The sequence below is a fragment of the Drosophila eugracilis genome, unplaced genomic scaffold (assembly GCF_018153835.1).
Source record: "Drosophila eugracilis isolate 14026-0451.02 unplaced genomic scaffold, ASM1815383v1 contig_124, whole genome shotgun sequence".
In the NCBI taxonomy this organism is placed as follows: domain Eukaryota; kingdom Metazoa; phylum Arthropoda; class Insecta; order Diptera; family Drosophilidae; genus Drosophila; species Drosophila eugracilis.
In genome coordinates this window covers 70,017-84,831 of record NW_024572029.1, presented here as the reverse complement: position 1 = coordinate 84,831, position 14,815 = coordinate 70,017, and the positions used below count along the sequence as shown (strand labels likewise).

Below are 14,815 nucleotides of genomic sequence, written 5' to 3'. Positions count from 1 at the left end.
TTTATCGCTGTTTGTTTTGCTTTCAGTATTTTGTTGGTGCTGCGGCTTTTCTTGTTTTTGTTTTGCTGGTTTCTTTTGGTTTGCTCTTCGGCTCTGCCTTTTGCCTTTGTACTGTTGTACTGGACTAGCTTTGATATATTGGGGCGTTATCTGGCAGCGATTTCCAATCACAAAATACTTATAGTATTTATAAGTATTTAGAAGATTCCTGCAACAGTAACCACCAACTGGCTCTTCCCACCCGATCCGATCCCATAGTCCATAGTATCTTTGATGTGTTTAATGTTATCTTGTTTACCGAAATGGAGCCAATAACAGAAATACCAACAAGAACCAGAACCAGAACCCGAACCCCTTCTATATCGGTCAGCGAATTGTTTTTGTTTAACTGTAGAGCTGATAAAGCTGCCACAAGTGCCAGTAAAATTGCCTTGTCTTTGGATGTATCTCTAAGATGCATTTGCTGTCACAAGTCTCCGCGTACACAAGGTGGGCACAACAGTTCGCACAAAGATACAAAGTAAGTGGCCTCTCGACGGATGCACTTTACTTTTTTTTTTCAGAGAGCGTTGTTAAGAAAACTTGTAATGATCAGCTGGCCTACAGAAAGTTAGTTTATGGTTAATGGTTAACCATTTTGAAACCTTTTAGCCACAAAGAATAATTATACCTAGAGCTGAAAGCTTAAGTAGTAGATTTGTATTACAAGAAGAGATGCAAATTATTCACTAAGATACATTTGCTAGTTTAGCCATTACTATATAACGACAAAGTATTACCTTTTAGAAGTTTAACAAATTTATTTAATATTCATTTTACATTAAAGTATGTATATAGCTGATCTATTTTACTACAGTGCCTCCCAAAAGTATACTGAATTTGATATAAACCTAAAAGTATACATTCGTTTGAACGATCCGCTGCTGCAGAAATCCACTCAAAACAAAGTCAAATTAAATTTCAATAAAAAACAAACAAAAATAGCATTACGTCAGCTTTCAGGAGGGGAATTGATATTGACAAGTAAACAAAAAACAGATCGAAAGTTTATAGTGGAACATAAAGCTTGAGTTAAGGAGGAGAATATTACGTAGAGCTACCTCTATAACCAGAAACAGATTAACTTGGTTGTTGATACCCTGCATAGACTTTTATTAACCTTTCATTGGTCAAACACAACAAGAAATTTACTTTTACTTTTGAGAGGATATATCAATAAATTATAATCTTAACTAATAATGTTGCTTCAGTCTTTAATCTAAGTCGACCAAGAAGTTGTCCAAATATATACTTTATTAGGTATAAGGCCAAATAATATCCCTAAAAATCAAAGATCACAAAGTTTAAGTTTGATTTTTATCATCGTTTATTCATCTCATGATTCGCTTAACATCTAGGTTATAGGTATAGTATACAGCTTGATTCGGTTTAGGATCTACAGCCTAGGCCTAGGTTCTACTGACGGGTTCAGGTTCAGATTAGCTTTAGTCACAGCTCGGCACTGCACTCGTGCCTCTCGTGCCGCTTTTACCTCCAAGAACGCTTCGATCACTTACTCACTAATAAATGCATTTCGCCTCCGGTACGTTTTCAACATATTCCAAAAATTCCATTCTTCCGGAATTCATCTCCTCGATCTTTTTTCTTTCTTTCCTAATCTAAAATTTGTAGTTGGTAATTTTGCTTTGCTTTCGATGCTGCTTGGAAGTAAAAGCGCAAAAAGACGATTCATAGCTTTACAAAAACAATATAAAAAAAAAAAAAACATAACTAAATTTTAAAAAAATATTAAGGGGAAATTATAAATAACATTGAACCAGTTGGAATTATGTACAATTCGAATTCCTCACATAAATAAATATAAAATAAATATACATTTAAATGCAACTTAAACGGATCGGCCCTCGACTTATCCTACTATATTATATATAAAGATATATATATAAATCGGTATATGCATGCATATAGTTAAATGCACAATAAACGAAACAAATTCGAGCACATTGGCAACCCACAAAACACTTGGCAACTAAATCCTACTAATACACGGTACGGGGAAGGGATGGGGGGCTAAGGGATTACAGATGTGGGTGGATAGAGTTTCTGGTTAGGATCGATTGGGTACTTAGTCGATCACCATCGACCACGGATGATCCACGCGACCGTACTGAATGTCGGTAAGTGTCTCGCGGATCAGTTCGTGAACGGGTTTCTCCTGCTCCATGGTGGGTATATACAGATCCTGTCCAAGGTAATTGATCCTGTTTACAGGACTGACCACGCACGCCGTTCCCGCTCCAAAGAGTTCCAATAGCTGTGCAGATGATAAAATCCACGTAAGTCAAGTATCAAAACATGATAAAGTCAAAGGAGAACTTACCCTTCCCTGGTTGAGGAGCTCACAGACCATGGGCATGGTGATGTTAGCCTCGCTAACCTTGAACTTGCCCCATTGGCGGGTCATGCGCAGGATGGAGTCGCGGGTAATTCCGGGCAGGATCAGACCACTCAGCGGAGGTGTAACCAGTTCTTGTTCTGCAAGTGGATAAGAGGAAGATGTATCAAATTTCCTTTAGACTTACAGAAACTACTCAAACTACCTCCTTGATCGTTCACGTAGAACATGAAGATGTTCATGGTGCCCACTTCTGTAAGCTGGTGATCCTCGCCATATAGCCACAACACCTGCTGCAGTCCCCTGGCTGCCGCCTCTTTTTGTACATTGATCGTGGGTGCATAGTTGGAGCCCATCTTACGATTGCCAACGCCGCCTGGCCAGGCACGGACATAGCTAGGATCGGCCAGCAGTGAAACGGCACCGGAGGAGCCTGTCTTGAAGTAGCTGCCCACTGGACTGAGGATCGTGTAGAGCAGGGCCGAGTCCGAAGAGGCAACTCCCAACGTGGGCTGTAAGTTGAATATCCAAGTTAGTCAAGTCCTTTAAACTAATGTCTAATATCCTTAGATACTCACATCAATGCCGATCAGTGTGGGGCGGATGTACAAGCTGGCGGTGTCCGTGTGGGGAACCCACTCGGAATCGATGGACAAAAGGCGGGACAAGCACTGGACGAACTCCTTGCCCTCGAAGGTGGGCAAACCGGATCGCTGGGCAGCTAGGTTCATGCGGTTCATGTTCATGTCCGGTCGGAAGATGCGGATCTTGCCATCAACGCCGCGGTATGCCTTCATGCCCTCAAAAAGCTGCAAAAGATCGAACGGCATAGAATTGATAAGACAACATGGCACCATTGGCAACAGTCCCTATTTTGATTCGGATTCAAACTATACTATATATATATTAAATACTAAATGCATTCGGATGACGTTGGGCCACGGGCCACACGTGCGACTTGTTTACAGAGATTACGGACTGGGGATTACGGGATTACAAATCGCTGCCAAGTCACGTAAATAGTTGGCGGGAATTCGGGAAAGAATCGTCTGTTCTAGTTTCTCTAGGATTACTGATTAAACCCTAACAGGTGATTTTACATACCTCAACAGCGTAGTGAAGGACCTTGGCGGCAGGATGCATGACCAGGTTTTCCAGTGGCGTAATCTCTGGTTTCTGCCAGCCACCCAAACTCTTGTGGTAGTAGATCTTAAGCATATGATCGGTGAAAAGACGTCCAAAGCCCAGCTCCTCATCGTTATCCGGCTTGGGCTGCAGCTGCTCTGGGGCGGCCAAACGAACCGACAGTTGAGAGGCACGGAACTGATGACCCAGATTCTTGTCATGCTTAATGGGCTCCGGTGCACTGGTATATTGGGCATCCACCGATGCGGTGATCTGGAAGTCAGCCGATGACTTTTGTTGCTGCTGCTGCTGGGCAGCTTGGGCGGCCTTCAGGGACTGGTTGCTGCACTGCCGAATGGAGTGGGCGATGAAGCGAATCAGGCGGTGCTGGTTGCGGAAAATATCCTGGAAATAGGTAAGAAATATGACATTAGCTAAAAGGAAAACTAAACAATTTACCAAGTTTAATGATGTTAAAGTGACTTTGATTAAAATTAATTCAAAACTTCATTCTTAATGTATCTAAAATCTACTTTGCCCGCCACTAACAGTATGCTAATTTCAGTCTAGACCCTAGCCGAAAACGTTGAACTGCCGAAAATGATTTGCACATTAATTAATTTTCAATTTGCAAGGCAGACGATCTTGTTGACGAGGCTTTGTGCTTGGACTGATGTAACCCCGCCGCGGCTTCGGTATAGTCAACATTCCAGGTCAGACGAGGAGTCAGCAGTTTAGATTCGATTCCGGCTTTGCTACGACTCACAAGACCTAATCTACAATAGTATATGGTATTTTATTCTATTCGATTTTTTTGTATTATATTTTTGAGTTCATCTCTCCTTGGCGGCTGGCTGATGAAATCGGCCAAACTATCGACTAAGCCAAAAAGTAGACGGCCAAAAGAAAAACGCCAAGTTGACATATTGCATCAGCCAAAGCCGAAGCTGATTTAAAACTTAACTACTAGCTAAGCATGTTAGAAAACCCGTTCGAAAATTGGACTACAAAAGACCCGAAAATGTCGTCTATAAGTCTGCCCGCCCATAATTCTTATCGCTGATTTTTGTTTTGGGAGTGAAGAGGAAAGGGGAAGCGATAACAACAGGCCATAAATGTCCAAAATAAAGCATTAATGGGTTCTATTTATAAGTGGTCTGGAGAGCTGGGAGCGTGTCAGGTTGTTCGGAAATAGTCTATCTATAGGGAAGTCTGGAGATAGGCCATCTATCCGATTTGAAAGCTTCAAAACTTTCCTTGTCCACAATATTTTATAATGATTTATATGAAATTGCTATTTTTAGATTAGAAACAGAAACAGAAACCACTTCAAACTGGATTCTAAAAGCTAAAATGTCTGATAAAAGAAATGCCGACCTGAACCTGTTATTTTTCCAATGATTTATGCTAATTTTTGTGATCTATTTTAGTTCTAAAACAATATTAAACATATTTTAGTAAAGGTTAAGGCTCGAATATTTCCAACTTTGAGTTTCATGGAGAAGAACTTTTACTTTATATTTTATAATTTTAAAAAATCTTTAAATTGATAAACAAATCATATGGCGCTCTAAAAATATTCCGATTTCTGCCTGTTGCCAACTTGTTAGAATTTTGATTTCTTGACGGGGCTGATAATGGTTTCTTTTTTTTTTTTGGTGTTCAAGAATTTTGATTACAAACCTTAGCATTAATTGCCATTTTGGTCGTCATCTTGTTGATGTTAGCGTTGGAACTTTCTTTCTTCCTTACTACTTTATGATACTTGTTAGTTAGTAGCTGGTGTTAAGCAGCTAAAAGAGTTGCTCTACGAAAATCGCTCTTTTAGCGTCTCTTGCACTTGCACTTTGCCGCACCGTACGCGTTACCGATAAATATTGTATTTCTTTTGGCTTCTGGTTTTGATGACAAGGGAACTGCACTTTGCACAGTAAAAAAAATGTGGTCAAGCACGCAGTTTCGGTTTTCGATTTACTTTCTTTTTTTTTTAAAGAGCCCTTTTGATTCTTTGTTTTTTTTTCCCAGCTCGATCTTTACGGCACGAAGTCTCTGCAAGAAATGAGCTGCCGCCACCGATATAGTAATATATATAGCCGATCGGAGGGGTATAAGTACCTGAGTATGTGTGTGTGTGTGTGTGTGACCAAGTCGTATGATTACCGTTCGAGCGCCATTTTAAGAGCATTGCGCAGGAATGGCAGCTAAGAGAGCGGAAGAGAGGCTACACTGCGATAAGAATTATATATATTTCAAATTATATTAGCTACTTATATTTATATACCAAAATTTATATATATATAGATTGATTGACAAGCAAATGCAGGCTGCCTCTTGTTTATTTTGAATTATTTAAATATTCCTAAAATATAATAAGCAAGCGAATGAAATGTTAAAACGAAATTAATCACCTGTTCAAATATTGCCAGTACACAAGGGGTATATATTCTTTTTTCCAGAAAATTCAAGTACAAAAATACAAACCTTAGCTATTTATTATTTATATTACTTAATTAATTTCTTTTGTAACTTAGCTATTAAAAAATTATCAAGAATCATGGCTTTTAATTAGAAGCAATGTTGATAATAATAATAATTAATAATGTCTTAAAACTAGCATACAGCTTTCTTTATATGAAAACAAAATCTTAATCTTGTTAGTCAAGAAAATATTTCCTTCTATACCAAATTTTTATCAGTGTAGCCAAAGACTAAGATGCCGAAAATCGAATGTTTTTTTTCGCTCCCTTAGCGAATCTCTTTCTGTGACTTTTCGGGTTTTTTACGATCGATCAATCGGCTCAACGCCTTGTTGCTGTCACCCCCTCCTGCCACCTAAAAGAGGGGGCGGCTTTGTGGCGAATATATTGGCGAGTGGATGGGGGAGGGGGTGTACCCCATGTACCCCCCGTGGGCTGCGTACTTATTTGGGCGCAGGCGATCGGCGATAGCATGTTTTTATTTCTCGTTTTTTAGCTGCCTTCTTTTTCGTTTTGTCTTTTTTTTTTTGCTCTTTTTTGTTTTTGTTTCTCGACAATTTCGGGCAAAAAAAATGTTCAGCTGAATTTTGTAGCTTTTTTTGACATATTCGCCTCGAGTTGAGTTTTGGATTTTTCGATGGCTTCTCTGCTGGTTCTAGTTCTTTGTTTGCGCCTCTCAGCCGTGTGTACTTTTCCATTTAAAGTGAGTACACAGAGGGATATGCTATATACTATATACTATATAAAATATACAAGTATGCAAATACCTGGCTTTGTATCTAAAGAATTAGTTAGTTAACCAAAAGTTAGTTTAAACAAGAAATATAATTCGTAAAAATGATATACATCTCCGCCTGTAGATGTTGTCCAGGCTAAGTAGAGTTTTTTGGTAAGTTTAAGAATCATATTTATTGTAAAATAAAACCCACAGGAAACTATCCTCAACCTGAACTACGTCTTAACAGATTTTTGACCTGGAAAATTTGTTTCTTTTTTATGACGCACATATGGTTATATCAATATCAGGCGCTACCTCCTTCACTTCCTGCTACCTGCCGAAACTTCTTGTTCTTTTTTATACCACACAAAAAGATTGGCTTGGAAATGTGGAAAACATGACGTGCACGTTTTTTATTTTCCTGTTTTCCTGCTCGTAGTTTCCCAACTGATAACGCTCTATGGATTTCAGTGTGTGTGTCTGTCTAACAGATTGTGCAAAACAGATTTGAGAAAGTACAAACAAAAAACAGAGGTGAAATCCCTCTGTAATCCTGGCTGATGCAATATCTAAATTAACAACATCACGATTACTAGCTGATAAGAGAAAATCAAGTTTTCTTTGGGCATTTCTCACGCCATGTGGCTGTAACTTAAGAGAGAGACAGCGACGATCAGACGGAAGAGATATGGTTATGGTATATATATATATTACATGACTCTCTTGATATAATTGTAATGCTAGATGGTTCTCAGTGGCTCTCAACTGGGCTGATAAACAAATAAATTAGTGGCTTTCAATGTCAATGGACGCGATGAAGCGAGATAGTTGGCGTTGTCTGATGGTCACTCCCTCTCACTCGGTCACCCGGTGACCAGTTTTTGTTTTGATCAGCTCCCTGGTCACTGGGTCATCCGGATATTCGTCTTTTATACCAGGCGACCTTGCTGGGGATCTTTTTAAGATCCTGGGATCGATTTTTGTTATGTTCAAGGTGAGATTCTACTTTCAAAAAAATGATATTGTCTTTAAATGGGAAGTTTTAAGATCTTTTTTGCCGACTTACATGGTGGTATGATGGCTAAATCGAACTTAGAACACCAAAACCAACTTAGTTACAATGAATTTCTTTGAGTGGTTAACAGCAACAGCAGTTTCTGGTAAAAAGAAAAAATAAATATAAAACCCAACCTGATAAAATATACAGTTTCCAGTGAAATACGTATCAAGCCCGACTAGTTGCTGTTCACTGAGAGAAAAAGATTTGCTTTGGCACTTTGGCACTCACTTCCCATCGGCATATTACATTATAGTTGACTGACTTGTAAAACGAGAGCAAAAGTCAATGAACCCACTTACATACATTGTTTTTGTGCACGATCAAGGACGCTTTAAATATCTAAAAGTACGTATGTGTGTGTGTGTCTTTTGTATCTGTGAGATGGAGGGGTGTGTCCCGTATCTCGCTCTCGGTGTGTGCGTTTTGGAGGCCCGTTCGCTGAAACGGGCCCACTTTCCGTACAATCACAGATACAGATACAAACACAGATGCATAGATACACACAGATATGTGCAAATGAATAGTATTTGCATGGCTAAGAAAACAGAAATAACTTTAGTTTTAATATTATTGTTTTTATTAAGAAAAGTTCCTTAATAAGTTGGCGAACATAAAATATAAGCTAAGTTAATGACTACATTATAAGAAATAATCAAAAACTATACCACTTTCAAGTCTATATAACCATTATTATGCCCTTAACTGTATGTATCTTTATTGATCGCGTACCATGGGGCGTATGCGCAATATGCTCGCTGGTCACCTTTATTATTCCCAGAGTTTGGGTTGACTTGTTTTCGCCGTTGTTGGCGTTACAATCATTCTGTTATTGTTTTGATGCCTTTCTGCGAGAATTTGTTTTCGTTACCTTGACGGCTTCTGACCGCGTCATCCGTACCCCTTTTTGTTTTCATTGGTATTTCGTAAGATATTTTCGTAAATATTTTTAGTTTGTCATGTGACATGAATTTATCCCCAACCAGTACACCAAGTTTGGTATTCAATTTACAAAAATTACGCACTCAAAAAAGGGAGCATTTGGGAGGCCAGGGACGAAGCAGCAGTGACGTCAAATCCGAGTTCTCAATTCGCTAACCCAAACGGTCGCTATAATCGCAACCAACTATGTCGAGGTAATTGCAATTGGAATCGAATCGAAATCGATCACGCGTCGCAATCCGTTTTCTTTTTTTTATTTTTTTTTTTTTGCCGGGAACTCAATTCGATTCACAAAAAATTCATAAGGGTTCGCAGAGTTCACAGACAACGACGCAGTTCCAATCCAATCGCACGATATTCAGTTTCAATTCTTAGATACATAATCACCAACCAGTCTTACCTACTAAACATATTGTAATGATGAGGCAACAATGACTTTTCTTCAAACCGCAATTGGCACTCATAGGTCTTCTTATGTAAGTACTTTGAACTTTTTATGAATACTACTCTGATTTCCTTCAGTGTTCATTGTAAGCTTCTCTGTCAGGATGATCATATCTCTATGGGGGGCTTATCGATCCATTGACGTCAGCTCCCGGCACACGCCCCCCAAAAAAATGTGATAACTTCAGGCAGTTCTATAAGTTCCATAAGTTATCAGTTATCACCTCCGGTGCTCGTCTTTTAGCCACACCCTCATACGATCACAAGATACACGTTTCCGGGGCTTTGACTGTCAAAAGAATACGAACTGTACCGCCCCATAGAAAGAACGAAATAGATATAGATACGGATACGGGAGGAGATACAGTAGCACATGATCGCGATCGGTTAGTTTTTTGAGTTGATGAATGCGGTTTTATCGTTGCAGAGATAATACTACCGACTCTCATCCCCCCACCAACAAAAATAATCATTCACGGGCAAAACAACAGTGATAAGGCATTTAGTCATCCCCTCTGATTACCGATCTGCAAGTCATCCTCGGATATGAAATACGGATGTCAAACGAGGGTAATTGGTCAGGCGATTTCTCAGATTTATTTGCATTTCTCTGTGCTGTTACGCATCGCGAATTTATTTCGACATTTATTTGACAGTTAATTATTTTTGTCATTCGAAAATGTTTAATTTAGATATTCTTAGTAAGAGAGCTTGTTAAGTGAATTTAAGTAGGGCTATCACTTTAGGGAGTGGTTATGATGTTTACTTTTTGGTTTAGCAGAAAGCTTAGTTAAAGTTCTACTATCTTATAAGAGTTATTAATAGATAGTTATGCCTTCGTATCTTACCTCTTCTTAATCTTAACTAATACTTCATGACAACTTAATCTTACTTCTTTTATGCCTTACAAAATCAAAAAAAGATCATTGATCCTGCTGAAAATCCCTTATTAATTTTCCTTAGCTTTTGATTCACACATTCCTATACATTTTACCATTTCTATACAAATATACTCTGATATTTATGGTGTTCAAAATGCGTGGGAGTGTAGTCTAAAGATTTATTTGCTTACGCGGGCTTTCTTTATTTTCTTGTCCGCATCTCTGAGCAGATTTTTTACTGCTCAAGGTCCCAGGCCCCTTTAGAATTTTCACTGTCGATCTTTGGCATTCAAAAATAGCGCAGTGCAAACAAATTGAAGTGCTACGATTGGGGGAAAAGGCAGAATATCTGCTGTTTACCAGCTGCCCCGACTATCTCTCTAATTGATTTCATTTCTTTTCCTTCTTTTTGCTAACACATACTCCTCCAAAAAAAATATTGCTTACGCGTTTTCAAGGTTAGGGACGGTAGCAAAAATGAAAAAAAAATGAAAAATAGATATACACTACAAGAACTGGTAGATAAAGAAAAAAAAGAGGGGCAGCCAAAAAACCGCCATTATCATAACGTTTTACGATCTTTTTAACGATGGCTAAACTCGTGACTAAGTCTCGTGCTAAGAAGACAAGCCCCTCAAATAATTATAATTCAACTCTCCGAAAAGGAGTAGCACGAATTTGGAACGTCAAATCTTGAATAATATTGGATAATATTTATTGGCCAGTCAGCGGCACGTGTGGCTCTCCAAGTCGAAAATAAAGGGAACACCAAGAACTCACCAGAAGTATATGTACGAGAATATTTGTTTTTATGCTCAAATGTACGATTCTGTTGGTAGTTGTGTTTGTATTTTCTTTGCCTTTATGAAGCTTTTACTTTTTGGCCGGCTTTTGTTGCCGCCATTCGACACTTGCAGGGTAGTGAAAGAAAATATAAGACAGCTTGTACACTCTATATAAAGAAAGAACTATAAAATAGTTTGTAAATGTATAAAGAATTTTTCTAACAAACATTATAAGGCATGAATATAAGCAAGATATTTAGTTTAACCTTGTAACCCTTCTCCAGATATTGCCTACTTTTCAGCTGCCTATTATGAATACTCCCAACTACCACTGAGTACCACCTAGTTCATCATTATACTTTTCCAAAACTCTTGGTAACCGAATTTATGCTAAAAACTTACACACACACACACAGGCCCACCTTTACAGCAATTTACTTGCGCGTGGCTGCCCGGCACTCGAATTATAGCAAAAACCAACAACAACGACAACAAAAACAGCAAAAATAATATGTGTAAAAAAATCCAATCCGAACTGAACCGACATGGCACCATAAAAAAATGTGCCTAGCTGGCAGAGAGTGAGTTGATAAATCCGTCAGAGCGTCAGATAGGCAGATAGGCAGACGCTAGTGTCCGATTTAAGTGCTATACATAGATACCGAAACACCGCCCAACGAGATCTCCAGAGTCGGTTGTATGGGTAGTGGCACCTGTTCGCCAGTTGCGTAAATTTCTATATAATTATATACACATTCACGCTCTTTGCCCGACGGCGACTCTTTGGCTCTTTTTTACAAAACTTTTCGCAGTTTGTCTGCGCGTGTTTTGCTCTCTTTGTTTGCTTATATAACCAGCATGCAATATAGCTATGCAGAGGAAATAATAAAGATCGTTTTTAAAAACGATATATTCCTATGATTCTAGGATTCTCTATTAAGACTGTCAATTAAAAAATATAATATTTCTGCAGAAAGAACTTTAATCGCAAAACCTTTTAGCCATTTTGAACTCTTCTTTTATATCTAAGATAAAACGAATATTTCTCTCTCTGTATCTACGTATTATCTGCATCTGTATACTCGAGAACAACAAGCGGACGAGCCCTGAAATTCGACCAATCCGAGAGCTCTGAACGATGGCCGAGGATTATCTCACGCATTTATGCATGACAGATGACGCAGTGCGTCAGCGGATATGATCCCAAAAGATATTTAAACAAACAACCTGTGCAACTGAGAAATATTTTTGAATACAGTTAATCCAACCCTAACTGTATATCCATTATATATTATGATATAAAATCCAAGAACTTACATATCACGTATACGCCACGTTATCATTATTTCACATAATTTTCAAAAACTTAGTATTCACGATTGGCAAACTTTCATTATAAAATCAAATTAAATATTTCAAACGGTATCGTTTCTAATTTGAGCAAAAAAGCGGCTCCAAACAAACAAGATTAGGTTGCTAGGTAGCGAGACGAAGTCGAGAATTAATCTTCTCAGCCAAAAAATAAAACTGGTTCGAAAAGGTCCCAACTGGTCTTATTTTCCGATTCGCAAGACCAGACACAAATACATATATGCGCAAAATTAGCAAAAAATCCAAACGAATTTCAACCAAAAAAAAAAAAACATTCAAATCGATGCGAGGCGAAGACAAGAAACTCGGAATTTATTGAGCTTTTTTTTTTATTTTTGCCAAAAGGAACTCGCTTTGGTTGCCATCCACATGGCATTGAATCAAGTCTCTATATTTCTTTTTTTTTTGGCAACTTTCATTATCAATGTCAAGCACGATTCTAATTAAACGCTCTTGAAATAAAAAGCCAAGGCAAACGAGATAGGGTCTGGCAACTACTCATTTCATTAATGGATATGAGGAAGAAGCACTTGACAGTACTCTCTACGCACTCCCGATCTTTATGGTGGTATAGTATATAGATAGTCGGTCGTAGGAAAGTGCTGAAGGAGACTGGATGACGTGTTCCCAAAATATTTTCTATGTCTTGATAAGATTATTTTGTTCTATTTAAAAAAATCAAAGAAATGTTTTAGCCAAAACTAAAGACTAAGATTATCTGATCTTAGAAGAAAAGGTTTAAATTTCATATTTTTCTAATTTTTTGTTAACATTTCTATTTTGTTATTTCGACAGCGTACAATCTCCTGCGAAGCCTCAACATAGCACTTATTAACTTGAGTTAGAATCTTTGAAAGTCAAATCAGCAAAATTAGAAAATTCGTGAGTTCAGTTATAGAATAGAAAACCTCACGTGTCCATCTATATTTATAGCCATAAATGTTCTAATGATGCGTTCGTTAGCCTCTTATCACTGGGATGGTTATTGGTTCTATGAATTATTTTTAAGGCGGCTACCAAGCAGGGCTTATCAGGTGAAAACAGCTCAAAAGGTGGGCTTGGCACCGCCTCCAATCTCATAGCATCGCATGTTTGTTAGCCCGACTGTTGCTAGAGGGAAAAATCTTATCACCTCCTACGGGTTGGATGTGCGTCATCGGCACGGGCTTCCTTTTGTCAGTTCCTTCTCCTTCCCTCATCAATCGTTCTAATGGTTAAGGTTTTTCAAACGGTTGCCAGCCAGTGATCCCGATTTCAGGCGAAAGCCGGACAAGTGCGTGAATAATAAACATACATTTGCTTGGTCTCTGTACACGGGCTCGTTTATATTTACAAGGTTTTTGCTTTGATAATAAATAGTTACAAGGAAAGCAGGAGGAGCAGAGGCTGGCGCAGGGTTAGGGAATCTTCTTGAGGTGCGAATGGGATTGTTTGTGCTTGACCTTTGAGGTTAGCACGTCGTAGCCCAGACTAATGATGTTGTCATAGAAGATGCGATAATGAGTGGGGATCCAGTAGAAGTTGACAAACTGCGCCACTGGCCACACTGTCCATTCGGCGGCGTATAGCTTCCACGCTTTCTCCTTGATCTCCTCCCATACCTCGTGCTTGTCCTTCCGCTCTAGCAGGCCCAACGTAACGAAAAAAGCACTAATGTAGATGGGCGAGCAGATCAGCTGGTCGAGCACGATCTTCTTGGCCACCACGCGCATACTTCGGCCAGGTAATCGTTTGTCCAGCATCTTGTACCAATAGTGACAAATCACGCCCACCGTTACACCACTAATGGCCATGTGGGCAGTTCTGGTGGACTCAAAGCGTTCGATTTCACCGCAATAGATCTCCAGATGCTGTTCAAGAACGTCGCCCACACAACTTAGGGTAAGGGAGATGCCCACGTTGGTAAATAGCAGGAAACGACTACTAAAGGCGTTCGAATGCCATTCCCGCAATTTTTGGAGTGCTCCAAAGCCTACAGTGGCTGTATTTGTAGTTCCTCCACCAGAAGCTGCTCCTCCAGTTGTCCCGGCTCTCCGTGGCCAACTTATCCTCAGGCTACGCTGACTGCGAAAAGCGCTGGAGAGGATAAGGCCACGAGCCGAACAGCTACGCAGGGATTGCATGCTGTTCGGCTACAATTTCTCACTCTTCAAGGGGTTGTGTTCTTTTCTTCGATTGGCGGTGTTCCGATATTTACAAGCCCTCCGCCTCCGGGCCAGCCATAATGTTAAAGGTGTCCGAAAATAGGATGTGATTGCCGGGTCCAGGGGTGATTTTAGAAATTTATACACATGGTTTTTACCGAATTTTGTTATTTGGATTTGACTTTTGAAAGGCAATTCGGACACACGCAACAGCAACAACAACAATAACAACTATCACGTGTAGCAAACAGCTGGTTTGATCAGGGCTGGTTGAATTGAGCTATCGATAGTTTAATTGTCGTTTGGAATTCGTTCGGAAATTATTTAAATTTGCTTAATAATTGTAAGCTTATATGAAGAATAATTAATCACTTTTTTAACAATAATTGATTTTAAAAAAAGATATTGAATTCAAGCTTGTAACTTAGAAATATTATAAAAATAATCCAATTTATTTTGGCTTTTAAGTGGGCCAA

General features: G+C 39.0%; 2 protein-coding genes across 2 annotated transcripts; both read right to left on the bottom strand.

Moving 5' to 3' along the window:
- Positions 1 to 1,342: 1,342 nt before the first annotated feature.
- On the bottom strand, positions 1,343 to 5,586 carry LOC108118385 (branched-chain-amino-acid aminotransferase, cytosolic). Its single transcript, XM_017231060.2, has 6 exons — positions 5,204 to 5,586; positions 3,500 to 3,925; positions 2,974 to 3,204; positions 2,601 to 2,907; positions 2,381 to 2,535; positions 1,343 to 2,314 (listed from the first exon to the last, which is right to left on the bottom strand). Exons 1-6 carry the CDS (start codon positions 5,231 to 5,233, stop codon positions 2,126 to 2,128), a joined length of 1,338 nt encoding a protein of 445 aa, XP_017086549.1. The 5' UTR covers positions 5,234 to 5,586; the 3' UTR covers positions 1,343 to 2,125.
- Positions 5,587 to 13,490: 7,904 nt separating this feature from the next.
- Positions 13,491 to 14,573, bottom strand: LOC108118358 (mpv17-like protein 2). Its single transcript, XM_017231025.1, has one exon. It carries the CDS (start codon positions 14,316 to 14,318, stop codon positions 13,593 to 13,595), a length of 726 nt encoding a protein of 241 aa, XP_017086514.1. The 5' UTR covers positions 14,319 to 14,573; the 3' UTR covers positions 13,491 to 13,592.
- Between the last annotated feature and the right edge of the window lie 242 nt (positions 14,574 to 14,815).

What these genes read in the sequence shown, in the direction of transcription:
- LOC108118358 (XM_017231025.1), bottom strand. Translation starts at nt 14,318, where the DNA reads ATGCAATCCCTGCGTAGCTGTTCGGCTCGTGGCCTTATCCTCTCCAGC.
- LOC108118385 (XM_017231060.2), bottom strand. Translation starts at nt 5,233, where the DNA reads ATGACGACCAAAATGGCAATTAATGCTAAG. An exon ending in CTACGTGAACGATCAAGGAG is followed by an intron (nt 2,536 to 2,600) that starts GTAGTTTGAGTA and finishes ATCCACTTGCAG; the next exon opens with AACAAGAACTGGTTACACCT. An exon ending in AGCTCCTCAACCAGGGAAGG is followed by an intron (nt 2,315 to 2,380) that starts GTAAGTTCTCCT and finishes TCATCTGCACAG; the next exon opens with CTATTGGAACTCTTTGGAGC.